We start from the raw sequence: 19,924 nt of genomic DNA on the forward strand, positions 1-19,924 counted from the left end.
TAGAAAATGCAGATTCAGAATATTATGTTAACAATACTCCAGACAGCAAACGGTGGGGAGATGGTTTGGACCTTACATGTATGTTTATTTCGGGAATATTCATTTGTTTAGCAGTAGTCGCAGTTTATTTTTTTATTTGCACGAATACCTACAAGCAAAATATTTAGCGACGTTTATAGATCAAAATGTGTTATTATCTGATCCTGAAATAAATTATGAGTGCAAAAGTATACGCAGCTACACAATACCTAAGCACTTCAATAAAGCATACTTTGTTATTTAATCTTAGCACGATTTCAAATAATTATTGGTTAGTTTCTTTCCTTTTCTGTCACGTTTCTTAATTACATGTGAAAGATACTAGTAGCTGAAGGATCAAAGTGGGTAAATTCAACCGATGACTTCCAGTTTCGAATATTATTCACACATCTATTTTAATTATGAGGCACACGATCATTATATTAGTTAATTTGACTTAAACAGTGCACTTTAGAAGACACACTAAGATGGTACGCGAATCATGTCGAATATGGGCGTTATTGTTGTTTCATTCATTTATTTGTAAAGATTCTTTTAAGGGTTAAGGGTTGACAATTTGAAAAAGAAATCAAATGAATCAAGGTTCTAGGGTAATCAAAAGAATGTAATCCAGGGACAAAGACCAGACATGGAAAACAAACATATGTTGTCCGGCCAGTTCTCCAAGGAAAAATCAACCACAACAAATCGTTAGGTTTCAACATTTATTGCAGTTATATGGATAAACAAAAAGACCCTGCAATAACGATACATAAATTCATAAGACTTGGGTAAAGAAAGATAACCCTGATAGCATAGATAAATTCTATCAGTCAAATAAAATAAAATAGTTATAATATAATAACATTACACCTTCTATATGATAGTTCCCATATAATGCATTTTCTTAGAAAAATGTATTTGTCTGTTGCGCATGAATCTCATGTAAAATGTTCCACATCTATATATGTTTTAAACACAATGAAATGCAAAAATTAATTTAGAGTGAAATGTCTAAAACAGCAACAAAAATCAGTTAAAAATAAGCTTAATAGTTACTGATTGAAAGCCAAATATTACCAAGCAAGCAAATAATATTAGTTAAGCAAATTTCATAAAAATGTAACACTTCCTTACCTCACACTTAGGTGCAAAGGTCAGTTTCCCAGTATATCAACTCATTACAATACTCTGTGCAATAACATTAGCAGTGTCATGGTTACATCTGAATACAAGATTACAATAATAACTATTGTGCTTCAAAATGCGCACAATTACATGTAACGCATAACACAAAAAAAACACTTACTAAATCAACTTTATAAAATTTATGTTTTATCAAAATAATAATATTTTGATCATTTAGATTTTATTATATTTATTACTGATTTATATTAACTCATTTATCATTTTATTTAACTTTATTCTTATACTATTTTACTGTTTTATAAGTTGATAAGTCAGTCATCCATTCATTCAGCTCAAATCACTCAAAATGTTATTTTGGGACATTTAGCAAGATTATTACTAATAAATACCTTTTAAAGTAGAAGAAGTCAATAATGTTGATATACACATAAAGTAGACAATCAGACTTCCATCAAAATTAATATCCCAGGATATTCCAATAGTTTTTACTGAGTTACAAAAATGTCTGCCATCTGAGACTTTAAATGTATAGAGAGTGACAACAAGAACAAAAGGATTTCCCTCCAAAAGTGCATGTGACTTTCTTCCAATTAAATATCAAATAATTCAAATAATCAATACTACTGAAATTCCAAATAAGGTAACAATCCATGGTCATATTCATAAACTTAGGTCATATACTTAATTTAAATATAAAAATATAAACACAAGGTAACTGACTGATCTTATTTCTGAATGAGTTCTGATTGTTCAATAATTAAAAAGATCAAGTCAAATTATGATTTTCAAATAATATTTTATTAATAAATCTCTCATCTTAAATCACGGAAATTCTGAAAATAAAATTATATGTATATTCATTATAAAATTCACTCTTCCACACATACACAACAAAGAACATAAAGTAAGTGAAAAAATTCATACAAAGTAACAAAAGCAAATGAGCAACTCGGACTCCACCAAAACCTGGGAGCATGCACCAGGTGCGCCGGTAGGGTAAGCGTCCTCTGCTTTTCTAGAAACACCCGCCGAGTTGCTCATAAAAAGGCAAGTCCGGGGTAGACAAACAAGGAAAGGAAAACTATGACCCGTTGAATAAATCAGTTTTCGTGGTGCAGATGAATATACCATAACGAGTTCATGATGACGACCACAAAACTTCTGTAGTGATGACTTCAATCTTGTAGCAGCATATCCCTGTTCCAGAGGCCTATTTGTTAGAGTTCTAGCGCGATACAAAAAGTCTGCGTAGTCTCGACAAGCTCTGGCATAACGTATGAGTTGTGATATGAACACTCCATACGCATGTGCTGAAGGGATGTTGCCACAGATGAAAGTATGAGGAATCTCTACCAAGAACTATATATTTGTATCTAGGTGTTCCATATTTCTTGGAACAACGATGTATAATGTTTTGAGTCGAATTAAGCAAATTCCGTCATATGTGATACGCCCCAAAATAGACTAAATATTTTTATTTCTGTTATTAAGTTGCTTAATAGGTCTATATGATGAAATGTATAACAATGCATTCCACTCTGTCTGCTCTTAGGAGATTCAAATTGAATACCCAATGGTTTATACTGTATTTTAGTATCATTTACAGAGTTATTTCCCTTTATTTTGAATTCTACAGTACATTCTATATAATATTTATCTCTTATGATCGGGAGTTATATGAAAAACCACGTGTTAGTTTCTCTTTAGTATAACGTTTTAAACAAAATATTAAAAATGGAAATATGTAGCCTTTCCAACCTTGAATCACATTTTGCATGATTCTAAACTGAAGTACTACCTAAATGAATATTTTATTTAATAACAGTTCTAATCATTAAAATCTGTGTTTGTCATATAAAGAGCAATATTGGATATGAATAACGAATGGGCATGGACCATTGGTGAATAGACAATGGGTCATTGATTGATGGGCATGGGCCATTGGGGGATCGACAAAGGGGCATTGGTTTAAGAGTACGGGTTATTGGTGGATGGACAATGGGGCATTGGCTGAATGGCACGGGCCATTGTCGGATGGACAATTGGGTATTGGTTGATGGGAATTGGTCATTGCTGGATGGACAATGCGGCTTAGTTGAAGGGCATATGTTATTGGTGAATGGACAACGGGGCTTTGGTTGAACGGCAAGTGCAATTGGTGGATGGATAACGAGATATTGGTTGAAGGGCTCGAGCCATTGATGGGTGAACAATGGGGTATTGGTTGATGGGCATTAGCCATTGATAGATGGACAATGGGGCATTATTTGAAGGGTGCGGGTTTTTGGTGGATGGACAATGGGTCATTGGTGGATGGCACGGGCCATTGTCGGATGGACAATTAGGTATTGGTTGATGGGAATTGGTCATTGCTGGATGAACAATGCGGCTTAGTTGAAGGGCATATGTTATTGGTGAATGGACAACGGGGCTTTGGTTGAACGGCAAGTGCAACTGGTGGATTGATAACGAGATATTGGTTGAAGGGCTCGGGCCATTGATGGGTGAACAATGGGGTATTGGTTGATGGGCATTAGCCACTGATGGATGGACAATGGGGCATTATTTGAAGGGTGCGGGTTTTTGGTGGATGGACAATGGGTCATTGGTGGGCAAAATTACATTTGTTGATGAACATGGGGCAATAGAGAATTGGGAAGACAAAAAGTGCAATATATAAAAAAGCTGTAAGTTCATACATAGGCAATCAGGACTTGGTTAAAACGTAGATAATCTGGGTAGAAACCATTACTTCGTAACAATCTAATATTGTCTTAATTGAAAAGTATTACCCACCATTTTGTCTGTGTAATTTTACTACTTGTACAATCGTAATAAAGGATAAGTACAAATTCAATATCATTTTGCAAATAAGTTATAATTATATCAAAATATACTGCAAATAAATATTTCAGTGTAGGATAACTGTAAAGAATATCGAGGCAAAAATACCCAATCATCCCCAATGTACCAATTCAGAAACATTGCAATTGTTTTCAATTCTCTCGATATTGCCTTGATATTTTCACTTGATATGTATGAACTTCTCTACCAAGTTTTATTTTCCTTTAACAAAGTATATTAGGGAATGGACATAACTCTTAAAATTAGTGATATATTTGTATCATATTTCACCTAAGTCTATCAAATTTCCATTTGAAAAAGAATGAAATCAATCCAAGTTACTTTGATGCTTACATGCGATCGATGTCAAATGCTAAATACAAACGTTCCAATGATTTGTCAGAGTTATGTCCTTTTCCCAAGGTCTATCGCCTTAGATTTGTTTTGTTTTGTTTTGTTTTTTGTTTTATTTTAGTTTGATACAGGTAAAATATATAAAAAAAGCTGTATTTCATACATATTGTCAAGTCAGCTTAATATGGCAGGCATGTCCACATTAGACATGCATAATTGTGATTGCATCAGCCCCTCATGCCTAGAGATCATGGTTTAAGCATGTCAAGATTAGTGAATATCACCTTTTGTTCTAGCAAAAGTTCAATTATTTCGCATACCAAGACACTGTTTAATTCTATCGAAGAACTAGCCTTCGCTGGTCTGAAACACAAACTACAATTGTACGTCATGAGGCTGAGGGTATAAAAGGGGCTAATTTTTATTACAATTTAACGCTGAAAAGTGATTTGAACATTTACATACAGAATGAAGTCCTTGATTATTTGTATGGCTCTCTGTGTGGGTAAGTACAATTGCATACGTTTGGATTTCGGCTGATTTACATCATGTTTGGTTTGGGCTTGCCTGCTTACTTTAATACATGGTCTTTTCGTATTACAATTCAGTTCCATAAATGCAATCGCTCAACAAGTTTTATTTTCAAAAGATCGTACGTACAAAATCAATTGTTAATGATGTTATCGCTATAGAAGAGCGATGTTTTTATTATGACTGTTGTATAATATTACATTAATGACCTTTTGTGAGTAAAAGTTTCTTTTGGCATCATATCTGGCAGATTGTAATGCAACTTGTTTCAGTGATACATATGCTTTTATTTATTGATGTTCAAATAATATTGTGATTTGATACAGATTTAATTTAACTTATGAGTATACTTTTTACTTGGTACAGCAATTTCAGTTTTGTTTTGTTTTGTTTGTATTTCAGATATTGTTTTGATATAATATAATATGTTTTTATTTCCTTTTAAATAAATCTTTCCAAAGGTGTAAGAGTAATCAAGGGAACCAAGGTTATAGAGGTAATCAAAAGAATGTAATCCAGGGACAAAGACTAAAATCATACATACAAAGTAACAAAAGTAAAAGAGCAACTCGGACTCCACTAAAAACTGGGATCATGGACCAGTTGCACTCATAAGGTAAGCGTCCTCTTCTTTTCTACAAATACCCGCCGAGTTGCTCATAAAAAGACAGGTCCGGGGTAGACAAACGAGGAAAGTAAAACTATGACACGTTGAATAAATCAGTTTTAATGGTGCAGATGGATACACCGTAACGATCCACGAGTTCATGGTGACGACCTTAAAACTTTTGTATTGCCGATTTCAATCTTGTAGCAACATATCCCTGCTCCAGGAGCCTATTTGTTTGAATTCTACCGCTATACAAAAAGTCTGCGTAGTCTCGACAAGCTCTGGCATAATGTATGAGTGGTGATATGAACACTCCATACGCATGTGCTGAAGGGATGTTTCCACAGATGAAAGGAAAGTTGACAATTCTGAATGAAAATTCATAACAAGGATTCCGATTACTGTAAAATATGTTGTTATATTTTATCTACATACACACTAACTCTGAAAATTCTTTGATCTGTTAACATGACTACATGCAGGTATTTAAGTGAACAGTTATTAAAGAAAAAAAACAAAATTGTTCAATTGGTTATGATATAAAATACTGGGGAGAAATAAAGTTATTTTTCATACCCTTTTCGTCAGGATTGTTTTTGTTTGTTTTGTTTTGTGTTTGTTTGTTTGTATGTTTGTTCGTTTGTTGTTGTTGTTGTTGTTGTTTTGTTAAATACCGGAAAACCGAGGATGCAACTTTCGCATGTTTCATTTACTTTTTTAAAATGTATTCGTTTGTTGTACAAGTAAAAATCATGATATATTTGTTTCAATGGTTTTTGAAATTAATTTTCGTCGTGTAACCCGTTACCTGCTTATGCGTTATTTATGGAGGTAGACCAAGGGTAAGGGACACAATTCTTGAAATCAGTGATATGTTTGTATCATTTTCAATTTCGCCAAACCTTCAAAGTTTTCATTTGAAACGGAATGAAATCAGTCCAAATTACTTGGTGTAAAATGCGGAAAATAAACGTACCAATGACTTGTGAGAGTAGTGTCCCTAACTCTGGGTCTACCCCCTTAAACTGAAAATATTTATGTAAATTACTCCCTTATTAAGAAAAAAGTATATTTTTATTTTTTTTTTCATTATGATTGAGAAATTTGGATGCATTTGGTTACATTTGATATATGGATTTATAATATTAAAGCTTTCGACGTTCACATGTGTACATTTTTTGGGGAATTATTAACCAGTTCAAAGTTATAAAACGTCTTCTTAATCAAACGTTCTGTAATAATTAAATACTCAACCGATACCATTCTGATGCAATATCACGGCTATTGTCGTTCAATTATGATGCAACCACAAGGTTTAGGTGAACTTGTTCATTAGAATAATAAGAGATAACATATCGTGCTGTAGGGTTAAACGTTATTTATATTTAACTTTTCATATTTTTGTCATATTTTTTGCATTTCATTGTATGACCGATACAGTGGTCTTCGGATAGCGTACTCGCCTCGGGTGTGGGAAATTGTATGTTAAATTTTCCGATGTCTAACACATACCATCATAAATTTGGTGACCACTGCCTCTTCGCTGAACAGATAAATTGACAACTGCATGGTTGTTTCGGGTTGCTGTCCTTAAATGGGTACAGCAAAAAGTTATTTTCTTGGTATCTATTCCTTAATTTACAAACTAGTAGAATGTGACGGGTATTTATTATGCTAGCATTTGAGTGTGAAAACTATCATTACGAATTGAGCATCCATTTTGATGGTTTTGGTGAGTTTTATATTTCCATATTAAAATTGTATGTTGGATTTTTCATACCAACGAATCTTAAGTTCTATATGAACTGATGAATTTTCTCCATAGCTGTAGCACGCAATATATTTAAAGAGTTTCATTTAGGAAAATTCATTAGAATAATATATTCCCTTTCCGTTGTGTTTTAACAATTCTGTATTAATCTTCGTTTAAATAAAGTGATATTTTATACACAGGTTTAATTAATTAATTAATATAAAATTAAACCTCCGTGAGCCCAATTTATCTGGATCTTATATTGATTGTTTGGTTTGGCAAGCAAGAAATCTCATATAAGCACTTCATGGATAAAGACATTTCCTTCAAACCGAAAGAATTGAATGCATGTATCCATGGGGTTACAATTAGTAGTAAAGTATTTTCCAAAGTGCATTTACAGTTCGTATTTCATTCACATTGTACTGAACCCATATGTAGTTTCTTTTACTGTACAATTGTAGTAGTTGATACATGCCGTTGGAAATATAACCACAATTTACCTAATATTGAATTGCTTCACTGTGTCCCTAATTATATTTGGGAAAAATAGCATCCACCCTTTTAACATATACGTATCAGAAAATCTTGTTATATATGTAAATATTAACAATTTTACCTCATCATGGTAAAATTGAAATAATTCTACTTAATATTAACACTCTTCCACAACTAAAACTTAACTCCTTTCTTTAATTTACAGCGGTAATGAGTGAAACATGCCGTGAGACAAGGGACTGTAGATTGACTACTTGTTCCAGTAATAATTACTCAGTTCACTGCATTAATCACGAGTGCACATGTACTCAGGATAGTGGATCTTGTACGTGTAAAACTATATATAATTCAATTATTCTATTTAGTTTAGTTCTCGGGGTGTCTTCGTGATTCTTTTCTAAAAATACAAAGAAATTTTTAACCTGTTTCAGATACTCTGACACTTAAAAGTTTTATTTTTTTTTTGTTTTGTTCTCGGTTGTTTGTTTGTTTGGTTGTATTTAGGGGGGGTGGTCACACTACTTTTAGTCCTCATGATTGATAAAAAAAGGTTCTCTAATTTCTCAAATACAATAGTCGTATTTTTTTTTATTTACTTGTAATACTGCGTTATACATTTGCATGTGGTTCTCTTAACATGATCTCTTATGTCATATCCCGACCTTTTATATTTGCTCATACATGTACCAGTATTATTTCATAAGAATTCCATTTCTTTCTGTTCTTCTGCATTTTCCCTTTTATGTTAGTTTAGATTCTGATTTCGGCAGATCTAAAGTCGCTTTCCTTTATTCGGTTCTATCCACTTGAACCAGGTTCATGTTCGTTTTTTTTTTTGGTTTTTACCAAGTGGTTTGTCTCCGACAACTTACAAGACTAACCAGAAGTGAAATAAATGAAAGTTGATTCGTGCCGGTTAATGAAAAAATTAGATGTCATGGCGTCACACTATCACTTATGCATTATAAAATATAAGTAAAACAATTTATTTTCTTCTTAAATTTTCAAAATCAAACCATTTCATTGATTTTGTTTTCAGCATGTACCGGTTCAGGTGATTGTCCAGACTGTGATAGAGGCAACAAACACTGTATCGACGGTAGATGTCGTTGTACCAGAATTTAAATTATGATTTTTTTTTTCTTTTTTTCAATTTGTTGTGGAATAAAACATTCTACAAAGATTGATTTATTTGTATTTGCAATACACTTGTATCGACAAGTTTTTTTTTTTTTTTTTTTTTGTTAAAAGAATCTTAGTCACGAAAGAAGGAGTAAAATCTTTATTCCTATTTAATGAACAATGATAGGTGTCAATTACAGTACTTGTATGGGGAAAACTTTCCATTCTATGGTATACGAAGGATTGGGGATAGGGAAAGTGTACGTTTGTGCATGTAGGTGATGATTTTGAATGGGTATGATGGGGAAATTAGTTTCTAAGGAATCCATAGGTATGCAAAAATGTGTTAAACTTTATTAAAATTACAGTTGAGGTGTTTAGGAAAAAATAAAACAATATTGTACAATTGATCTTGATAATATTAATATTTGATAAAAAATTTGCAATGGTGATTATATGGGAGATGGTAATTGGGAATTTTCAATAGGGAATGGGTATGTTACATGGTGTATTTGGGAAGTTTATAACGTGGAAGAGCTGTATCTAATAGTTTGGTGTTCGAATATGAACGACATTCACATGTTTATAACATATGACTTGTGGAAAGTTCTTTCTACATGTATGGTGAACGGGAAACAACAAGTGTAGATCGTGCGGTTTGCGTGACAGATTTGTTAAACGAGGATTTCTTTGGACGGATCAGTTTTTTAAATTAAATTCTTTATCTGGTGGTAAATTGGGTTGCCGTGTTTTGAAATTGGGTCGTGCATACTAATAAAATTGTATGTGTTCCTTGTTTTCTAGAAAGTAAAAATCATTTTCCGCCGATGTCGCATATAGAAGTGATCTATTTAAACTTACAGTTCTACTTAAAAACACAGAACACGTACATGTACATTATTACGTATACATGTGAATGTAAACGAAGTGGATCAAATAAGGTAATGTAGAAAGTGCATGTTGTGTATCTTATTTACAAGTATAAGGCTAATTTAAGCACATTTAGTAACCAATACAAATTCTTCAGGGAATGAACAGCTTCCCGGTTTGAAGTTTGATACGACCGTCGAGGAAGGACCCTCAATCATTTGGGAAAGTATTGACTCAACATTCACGTTTGATTCAACTCTAAATATTTTATTTTGTTGACAGTAACATAACCAGGATTATTGTGGAATTCATAGAAATAGCAGTATGATAATACTGAATTAATTTCGTTTTTTAAACATTTTTCGTTTTATACAGTTGTTGACTTCTTCACACATTTGAAAAATGTGTTCCTTCTAATGCTTTTCGTCTAAGTAGAAACACATGTTGATCCAATCCGACATTAGGTGTTCAATCACTCTTATCTGTATTTTCTCTGTAAAATAACATTTGCACCGACTGTATTAATGAAAATAGTATGCACATGTATTGTATATATTTAGTTAAAATAGCTAACAGTTTGTAAATGTATATATATATAACTATATAACTGCGACATGTACTATGATAATATACAATGTATATATATATATATATACAACAATTTTATTACGGAAGACAAAGTTGCATGTTTTCAGCTATACAGAAAGATTCAGATCTACCCCACACTGGGTTGATCTTCCTGAAATTTTACAACAGAGTAAAAGAAGGTTTGTATTGGGGATTTTGGAAGAATGTCGCGTAGTCCTCTGAACAACTAAGGTAATGTCACCGTCGAGGTGTTTTCTCGGTGCCACATCTTGTACACTGAATGCACGTAAGAGTGTAATTGCTTTAACAGTTTTCTATTGAAAAAAAAATCCCTTCAAGGTAAGATCTCACTAATTTTCTATAGAGTTTTTGTGATAATTTAATGTTTACTAACAATATTCCTAATTTAAAATGAAAATAATATCTTTTTTGTCTTAAAGTATTTAAGGTCATTAGCAACCACAATAAACAACATGATTCCCACTGCGGACGCTTCCGTATTTTTGCCTATATTTAGAAGTTAGAGAATATTATACTTAAGTGTCAGTCTCTGTAAGAATTAGACAGTGGGTGAAACATAGTTTAAAAAACCCTTCATTTTGATAGTGTAATTTGACTATTTGCACCATCAGAATCAAGGAAAACAGACAATATTTTCAATTTCGTGCTTGACCATTGACTTATAATGTCATTGATTGCACTGAACATTTCAAGGACAGGTAACTGTCAAAAACCTTATTTTTTTTCAACTTTCTATTGAAAAATTTCTGAGCAAAGCCAGTGGTTAAGATAATAAATAGTGTTATTTTCAAATAGAGAAAGTATCCTTGAATGATATTACATTGTCAGATCGGAAGGTTTTTGACATACATGTTTCTGACTTTTCCCATTTGTCTGATTCTTACAAACATTCACACTCAAGTACTAAACCATATAAAATTCAGGCAAGGCCAATAAAAGTATAGAGGTACATGTAATTCAAGGGGCAAAATAAATCACTGAACAAATGATGCTTTCTTATCTTTAACTGCCATGTTCTTTCCTTAAACTTAGTCGACCTCCCACTTAAATCAATCAAACCAAGAATAATAACTGTTTCCTACACGATCTATATGTTTATGATTGTACATCAACCGTTTTTTCTAGAAAAATAGAGGACGCTTACCTTACCGGTACACCTGGTCCATGCTCCCAGTTTTAGTGGAGTCCGAGTTGCTCATTTACTTTTGTTACCTTGTGGATTTTATTTTTAGTTGCTTTGTGTTCTTGTTGTGTTTGTCTATTATCCATGTCTGATCTTTATCCCTGGATTGCATTCTCTTGAATTCAACTAGAATCTTGGGTTCCCTTCCTTGATTACTCTTAAGAAACGTCGTATTATCGTGTTAGAACGTCCAGAGAGATCAAGATTTTATTTCTTTGAAATCCTACGTTAATTTAAACCCTATGTTAATTTGTATTGCTTTATTGCTTTGTAATATCAAGTTCAATGTCAAACCGGCGGTTTTAAGGAATACATTATTTTAAATGGCTTATTGCTTGATACTATGATCTATTTTTTTTTTTTTTTTTTATTTCCGATATTTTTTCACTACTTCCAATCTACTACGTTCACATCATGATACTTAGTGAAAAATTGGTAATATCGTTCTTGTGTAAAAGGCGCGAAGCTGCATTTTTGTTGCTGGATTTTTGCCGGATTATATTCACACATATTTATGTTTTGTTCTTTTTTGTGGAATTTCATGTTGCAAATGCTAGTTTTAATTGCTTACGACTTATTTCACTTATCTTCAATTTTTATGCGTATTTGTTTTATTCAGTTAGCTACATTGTATATGTAGGTCGTCTCTGTTTCATGAGTTCCCGCTTGGTCATGGATTTTGGCATATTTGAATCATCCCACTGCAGACGCTAATATTTTTGCCGATATTTGGGCAACAATTCTCCAATTTTGCATTATTAACATACTTAACTTACATCATGATATTTAAATTGTTGAATTGAATGATATCTCCAAAATGTGATTCTGTGTATGGAACTCTTTTGTGACTCGTGACAAGGAGCTGCATTGTTGTTACTAGACTATTACCGGACAACACACACTTGCAATATGAATGGTGCTGTTGGCAGAGCAGGACATGCATACTAATTTGGAGCCTGTGATGTCACATGTAAGTTTAATGCATCACGTTTTGCTTTCCTTATCCTCAATTTTTATAGGCATCTATTGTATTCGTATTACTGCATTGTAAATGTACTTCGTCCTTGTTTCCTATTTTCACGTTCTAGCCATGTATTTGAATTCTCCAGTTGTTCACGCTTCGGTATTTTTTTTATGATATATGTGAAGGCTGCTACTTAATTTGTGTTTGTAATGTCAAAATATTCAAACTTTGAAATATATTGTCATGAAATCAACGATATGAACAGACCTTAGTATGCGGCACTTCGGTCTGATACCAGAAGATGACGTCCTCTTAACAGTAATTAATACTAATTTCACCGATGACCAAAAAGCACCGAGAATGTTATTTCAGGAAGTTAATCTGTAACAAAGAGTAAAACAGGGCAAGGATCATTATCAGTTTCGTATCTTTAACAAAATAATGTTCAAACAAAATTTCGTCAAATTGTGAAAAAAGATCATAGTTAATGTAAAACTGTGTACGGCATAAACATATGCATCTTCGTCGTCTTGCAGGATACACTTCAATATTAGTTGTAATATTCACTATATTGGTTTTCCTATTTATACTTATGGAAATTTGTTACCTTATGCAGCAGTTGCCTTTAAGCAATAACCTTTTCATAAGTAAATCAGACTTTTAGACTTTCAGAATTACTAAGAAGGAAAAAACGAACGATATTTGGTATGGGTTTTTTTATATTATATTTTTATAACGGAACACAGTCCCGAAATTAATTCAAGTATGGTGCTGACTAAACTCGATGCTATAGACGACATTCACATTTGCAATTTACTTCCAATTTGGCGAAACTGGTTTACGGTTGTAACAGAGACCAAAATAAAAAAAAAAAAACATGATATGAATAGAACAAGACCATAAATAACCACGTGGAATTAAGTTTCCGAACCTAAAAACATCTGAAATGGTTCTATAATAATGTATCATATAACTAATTATTTCAGGAATTCAATATTCTTGTCGTCTTAACTCTGATTGCAATGTCTCCGAAAATACGCCTGTTAAAACTAGTTGACGTTGATGTAATGCAAAGCTTGTCCTGAACGGATTTCCGAACGAAGTAAATGTGAAAGAACGTCTTTTTCATTTTGTTTCTTTGTTGTTTATTCATTTTATTGCTTGCTTTTTTACATTAAAAGAAAATACATGATTTCGTAGTGCTACACATAAAAAACATATGTATATGGAATACATATCTATTGGGAATCGTGTTACATAAATTAATGTAAAGCTACCTGTAAGTTAAAAAAGTAGAAAATTTAATCCAAAATATCGGTAAATACAAATATATATTAACAATAATCATGCTACAACACCTCACATATCCAACGTGGTTGGTGCATGATAATTCTCTTGCCAAGCTTTCACATAAGCAAAGTTTCACAATTGTAGTAAATTTGCAGACTGATTGAATTACATTTCTGTGTTGAACCTTATACAACTAATGCCTTGGACGTGTAATCATGAAACGAAACAGAAAATGAATGAAAAAAGAGAAATGTTGATTAAGAAATCTTTCTACCTAGGCGTTTATATACTACTGAGATACTGAGACCGTTTGAGCTGTTTTTTTTCACACATTTTATTTGTTTTTAAATATGTACATGTATGTCAATGTTCTTGAAAAAACAATGTATGTACTAGGAATATTAGTACCAATATACGGTGTACTTTAGGGTCTTAATATAATTTGGGGCTTTGTGTTTTGTTTTGTTCTGTTTTGTTATTTTATTTATTTTATCATTTTCATCATTATTATTGTCATAATCATTATTATAGTTAAAACAGGATTTTACAGTGAAAGTTTCGGGGGGTGAGGGGGGGGGGGGGTGAATAGAACCACAACTCCTTTTGTCTTTATCATATTATTATATCTGCATTATCATAAATATTATTGTCATAATCATTATTATAGTGAAAAGGGGATTTTGCAATTGTGGATCGGTTGTGGAGATAGTGGTGGTGGTTATGGGTCCGGGGGTCCGGTGGAAGAGAACCGCATCCATTTTTGTTAAAAAAAATGTGTTTAATCCGTGCAAAGTTTGGATAGTTCGGGCGAATATTGTAATGGTCTGGAGTCCCCGTCCCTTTTCATGATTTCGTCTCGTTATGTTTCGGTCCGTATCTTGTTTTATAGGGACTATTTTAGTCATGTCTGGGTCAAAAAGTATACTTATCTTGTCACGACGCTAGAAGTATAAAAAGAACTACATGTAGACATGCACAAATGTATAGTTTACAACTGAACAATACATTAATTATGAAAATCTTAGTTCTGTGTTTGGCACTCTGTGTTGGTATGTATTCATAAGTTAGTAGATAATTTCTGCTTAAATCATGCACACTATTAATTTGTATATAAATTTCCGAACAAATATAGGAAGGTTTCAAATTCCCGGATCTCTCTCGTTGGATCCGTCTATGATTATACATTATACAATATACAAGTTTGTATTCAGAAAATATAACAAAAAAATTTGTCTCGTTCAATTTTTTATGGAATTTTAAAACCCAAAAAAGAAAATTAAATGTAATTCCCCTTAATAGATTATTATGATATGTTTATGTGTTTATGTTCTTTTACACGAAAAATCAACTTTCCTATAAGAATGTACAGATACAGATGAGATCAGTTCTAAACTCGCAGATGAACTGTCAGAAGAGCCGGCTCAAGGACAGTTCTAAAACTTTCAAAATACAGTTCTAAAGCAAGCTATGTTCTACTAGCAGAACTGGATCGAAAACAGTTCTACTACTACAGCCAGCTCTTCTGACAGTTCTATGAGAGCCGGATCTACACAAACAGTTCTGCTACTAGAGCCATGGCTTTGAAATCATTTCTACCTGTTGAGTCAGCTCTGTAAGAATTGCCAGAACAGCTGGCTCTAGAACTGGTAGTTCTATGACAGTTTTGTTAGAACTGATCTCATCTGTACATCTCATCTGTACATGTATATAATAAATGTAGTAATTCATAAAGAGTTGATAACAAAGAAAGTTTAAAATATTTATTTCAAATCAGCTTGAACAAACAGTTTCAATTGACATGCTTAATGCTTGGACAGGCTTATGAAAATATACGGAATCGACGGATTTCGAAAGGACGGGGAAATGAAATTGTTTCAGTTTATTCATGCCTTGTGTTACCATGAGCCTTCCCAGTAACCGGTAACCAGAACATGATTGCAAGGGTTTGTCAATTTTACATATTAAGTTACCATTTTTTTTTTCAATAAAAAAGGGTGTTCCACCACTCCAACCCTTCATTCTGGATCCGCCACTACATGTACATGTGAAAAATGTTTGATCAGCATAAAATGAAAGCATTCAATGTAAGAAAAGGGGGAATGTACAGAAATATTGTTTCAGCTTATGACATACTCTTTTGTTAGCATCATAATGATCTGCTTAAATCTTCAATACTACCCACAAAGCAGTTTAAATAAGACTTACACGTACATGTAAGTTAATTTGATGCATTTATACTGTATTTTGTTTTCAAGGATTCAAAGTGCATTCAAGTCTAACAAGGCTAACAATTCAATAATTGGCTATCTATAATGGTGCTAAATTCTTTAGAAGCTAAGATTATTTTTCTTCGGGAGTGGAAATTCGCTTGTTTTGAAATATCAATCGTATATTTTTTTTTATTTTTTTAAACGACGAAATAAACACCAGTGTTTCATATTTTGATATGTGTGACCCAGAGAGGGAAAACAATGCTGATAATAGCATACATGTATCGGTATCGATGATGTCTTATGGTGAAACATGTGATTATAGTTCGTGGCACATTTATAGTTGAAAGATAAAATCATTAAGCACAGTATTTTAAGGAAAATATAATTTTTATTTACTATTTACAAATTACAATTTGTTGACTGCTGATACATCTAAATGCCTCCTACTGGAAGTACATATACTTGTTTTGTTTTGTTTTTTGTTTTTTGTTTTTTCTGTCTGTTTGTTTGTTTTTGTTTTTTGTTTTTGTTTTTGTTTTTTTTTTGCTCGGGAATGAAAAAAAATCGAACAGATGAATTAACAATTTCGTCGAGAATTGTAAACAACATTTTTATTATGGTCTTATATTGTACACTTTAGTTGTGATGGGTGAAACATGCAATGACAGCGGTGACTGCCAGCTTACAACATGTTCCGACAACAGCTACTCCGTCCAGTGTATCAACCAGGAGTGCGCATGTACCCAAGACCATACAATTGGTCCAAGTAAGCTATTTAAGAAATAATTCGCTGTCGCTCGGTGTAAAATACCCACGTTAAAATTAGTTCAAATCTACCAACGGAAGGACTTATTTCTTTTCTAATATGACAAATACGGAAATCAGTGTGACAAATATTTCCCCAGGTGTAGCCAAAATAACGGCTATTCCGTTTAACCTCCCACCTATGAAAGTTGGATTAAATATGTATATTTATGTCATCGTATGTGTTAAATGTGTGTATTTATAACATTGATTTCAATTAGATAACCTCTCGGTCGTTTAATCACCGCGTAAACGTTTTTAAATGAGTGTTTTGTCTTATTACACACATTCCATAAAACCCTTCTATCTATAGATATCATAACATGAAATTATTGGGTATTGTTTTTTTTTTTTTTTTGCATAAAGTCTAAGTATTTGTTAGAATCAGGCAATTGGGAAAAAATCAGAAACATGCATGTCAAAACCCCACCGATCTGACAATATAACTTCACTCAAGGATGCATTCTCTGTTTCTGCCAAAATTTGCTAGTAAATGAAAAAAAATTTTGGTTATTTTATATTTCTTCGTTGTGTGTGTCTGTTTACCCTGTCTGGTCTTAGTCATTTAATTTCCGCTAGAATCTTGGATCCCATGATATACTATTAATCCAAAAGGGGAGTTTCCTTTTCCCTGAACATATGGACCATCTCCTGTATTTGTGCTATTAACAGATGTACATGTATGAGGACAATTTGTAACATAATTCACTTTTTAATGTTACGCATTTTAAGATGATAGATTTACATGTATAGGAATAGCCTCTAAAACCAAGAGCATTTACAAAAACGTGCACGTTTAATTTATGTTTCTTTATACATTGTACAATTTACACATATTATAAAACTTCTCTTAAACAGGACGTATTGTAAATTTTCGACAAGAGAAGATAACCTTATTTCGTACACACAAGATACCAAATCTATGACATTCAGTCTATGTTTAGATATACATGTATATCCGTTTCTAAAGAATTTGTCTTAAATGGTTTCATTGTAATTGTTCATGCTACAGTTGTATACATGTAGTTTGGGATTCTAAATTTCCTTTTAGAATATACAATAAAACCTGTCTAAACTGAATTCAGAATATATTTTTAAGTAAACCATCAAATACTGATGAAAAGTAAGTTTTGTAAGAATCATGCAAAATGCGAAAAAATCAGAAACATGTATGTCAATACCTACCGGTCTAACATTACAATTTCACTCAAGGATACCGTCTATTTGAAAAGACCATTATTTGATCTTTGCATCACCGGATAATTTGCTAAGAATTTTTCAGTAGAATGTTTAAAAAATGAGGTCTTTTAAAATATTTATTTTCAGTGCATTGCAATGAAATTATAACTCAATTTACCGAAGTGATATGGAGAATCTTGACTTTTTTCCCATTTTTGACGGTGTCACATCTAAAAATGGTGTTTTTTTTTTAACCATGTTTCACCCACTGTCTAATTCTTACAGAGACTGACACTTAATCATCATTCAGTTTAAATGTATTTATGAACCTGAATGAGTCAAATACTCGTCTCAATCGAATAATTATCAGGTTCAAAGGAGGTTTCAGTTTAGAGAAATTTCACTAAATAAACATGTGTGTAAAAATCAGAAACATGCATGTCAAAACCTACCGGTCTGACATTACATTTTCACTCAAAGATACCGTCTATTTGAAAAGACCATTATTTGATCACCGGATAATTTGCTTAGAATTTTTCAGTAGAATGTTTAAAAATGAGGTCTTTTGAAATGATTTTCAGTGCATTGCAATGAAATTGATACTCAATTTACCGGAGTGATATGGAGACTCTTGTCGTTTTTTTTTTTCTTTTTTTTTGGTGGTGCCACATCTAAAAATGGTGTTTTTTTCCTGACCATGTTTCACTCACTTCCAAATTCTTACAGAGACTGACACTTAATCATCATTCAGTTTAAATGTATTTATGAACCTGAATGAGTTAAACACTTGTCTCAACCAAATAATTATCAGGTTCAAAGGAGGTTTCAGTTGAGACAAATTTCACTAAATAAACATGTGTGTAACTCAAAGGTCACGTTTCTGAAATGTATTTCGTTTAGTACAATGAAACTTGTCCAAACCGAACTCATCTGGGCTTTAAATATACTCAGTTTATACAGGTGTTTGGAATATATAACTAATAAAGTGGACTTTCAAAAAGGGGTTAAACAGATTTTTTTGTACTTTCAGGGGGGTTCGATTTATATATATGTTTCCATGTGTGCTCAATTAAAATTCCTGTTCTACCGGAACGGAACTGTCAGAAGAACTGGCTCCAGTAGTAGAACTGTTTTCGTAGAGGCGGTTCTGTTAGTAGAACTATCATAAGAGCTTGCTCTAGAACTGTTCTATGGCACTTTTAGAACTGTCCTAGAGCTGGACAGGTTTTCCATCCACATATCCCATTTTGCATGATTCTTAGCTGGAGTGCTACTTTAAATTGTCTGGTTTTGACAGGTTTTCAGTTTATTCATTTCTTGGTTTAGTCACACTTCACTGCTTATTATGCATGAGATTGTACAAATATAGTTAGTACGCAAATATATGATATTCCGAAAATGCAATATGAAGAATCCTTCGCTTTAATGTACTTGATAATTTTTCAGCCATGATAAGGATCTGGTGACTTCCCACACTCTGACCAAAGATGTTGCTGTACTAGAATTAAATTAATTTTTTGAAAAATAATTAAAAAAAAAACGAACAAGTGCAAATATTTTCTTGTGTTCTTCTTACAGTGGTATATTATATGTTTAGGCACGAATCATCTTATTAACGAGAGGTGTGAGGAGGGGCATTAGCAGATGTAAAAAAGAAATATACGTCAATATTTTCTTCGTTACTTAACAATGTAGGTTTTCAAATCCGGCTCAAGTTCTGCTAAAAAAAATTCTAACGTGATAAACATAAAATTCGAACCCGCTTCTTAATTGAGAAGAAAGTAATCTGTCGTACCAAAAATCATGGGATTATAAAGCCCCATGAGGTGTAAAATGGACGTCTCTTCATGCTTAGACTGGGAGTTTCATTGTAGTACTTGTTTCTATGCGATATAAACCTTTTTTTCTATTCTGAATTTTAGTGAAAAGAGGG

General features: G+C 32.6%; 2 protein-coding genes and 1 long non-coding RNA gene across 3 annotated transcripts; all 3 read left to right on the plus strand.

The window, feature by feature from the left end:
* The first annotated feature begins 4,728 nt into the window (after nucleotides 1–4,728).
* LOC148598266 (serine protease inhibitor Cvsi-2-like) lies at nucleotides 4,729–8,940 on the plus strand. Its single transcript, XM_088561247.1, has 3 exons — nucleotides 4,729–4,870; nucleotides 7,963–8,082; nucleotides 8,797–8,940. Exons 1-3 carry the CDS (start codon nucleotides 4,834–4,836, stop codon nucleotides 8,880–8,882), a joined length of 243 nt encoding a protein of 80 aa, XP_088417373.1. The 5' UTR covers nucleotides 4,729–4,833; the 3' UTR covers nucleotides 8,883–8,940.
* Nucleotides 8,941–9,638: 698 nt separating this feature from the next.
* Nucleotides 9,639–14,369, plus strand: LOC148598267 (uncharacterized). Its single transcript, XR_015918581.1, has 3 exons — nucleotides 9,639–9,820; nucleotides 12,182–12,511; nucleotides 13,492–14,369. It is a non-coding gene; the product is annotated as an uncharacterized LOC148598267 (long non-coding RNA).
* Nucleotides 14,370–14,700: 331 nt separating this feature from the next.
* On the plus strand, nucleotides 14,701–19,545 carry LOC148598268 (uncharacterized). Its single transcript, XM_088561561.1, has 3 exons — nucleotides 14,701–14,844; nucleotides 16,649–16,774; nucleotides 19,438–19,545. Exons 1-3 carry the CDS (start codon nucleotides 14,775–14,777, stop codon nucleotides 19,455–19,457), a joined length of 216 nt encoding a protein of 71 aa, XP_088417687.1. The 5' UTR covers nucleotides 14,701–14,774; the 3' UTR covers nucleotides 19,458–19,545.
* Nucleotides 19,546–19,924: the final 379 nt, after the last annotated feature.

Source organism: Perna viridis, chromosome 14 (genome assembly GCF_037379345.1).
Source record: "Perna viridis isolate PV_CMFRI_1.1 ecotype Kerala chromosome 14, ASM3737934v1, whole genome shotgun sequence".
Classification (NCBI taxonomy): domain Eukaryota; kingdom Metazoa; phylum Mollusca; class Bivalvia; order Mytilida; family Mytilidae; genus Perna; species Perna viridis.

Bases quoted from the DNA above. Each gene is read 5' to 3' on its own strand.
- LOC148598266 (XM_088561247.1), top strand. From the start codon at position 4,834: ATGAAGTCCTTGATTATTTGTATGGCTCTCTGTGTGG. The intron at 4,871-7,962 runs GTAAGTACAATT...TTTAATTTACAG, and splicing joins TTGTATGGCTCTCTGTGTGG to CGGTAATGAGTGAAACATGC. The intron at 8,083-8,796 runs GTACGTGTAAAA...TTTTGTTTTCAG, and splicing joins TACTCAGGATAGTGGATCTT to CATGTACCGGTTCAGGTGAT.
- LOC148598268 (XM_088561561.1), top strand. From the start codon at position 14,775: ATGTATAGTTTACAACTGAACAATACATTAATTATGAAAATCTTAGTT. The intron at 14,845-16,648 runs GTATGTATTCAT...TGTACACTTTAG, and splicing joins GTGTTTGGCACTCTGTGTTG to TTGTGATGGGTGAAACATGC. The intron at 16,775-19,437 runs GTAAGCTATTTA...ATAATTTTTCAG, and splicing joins AGACCATACAATTGGTCCAA to CCATGATAAGGATCTGGTGA.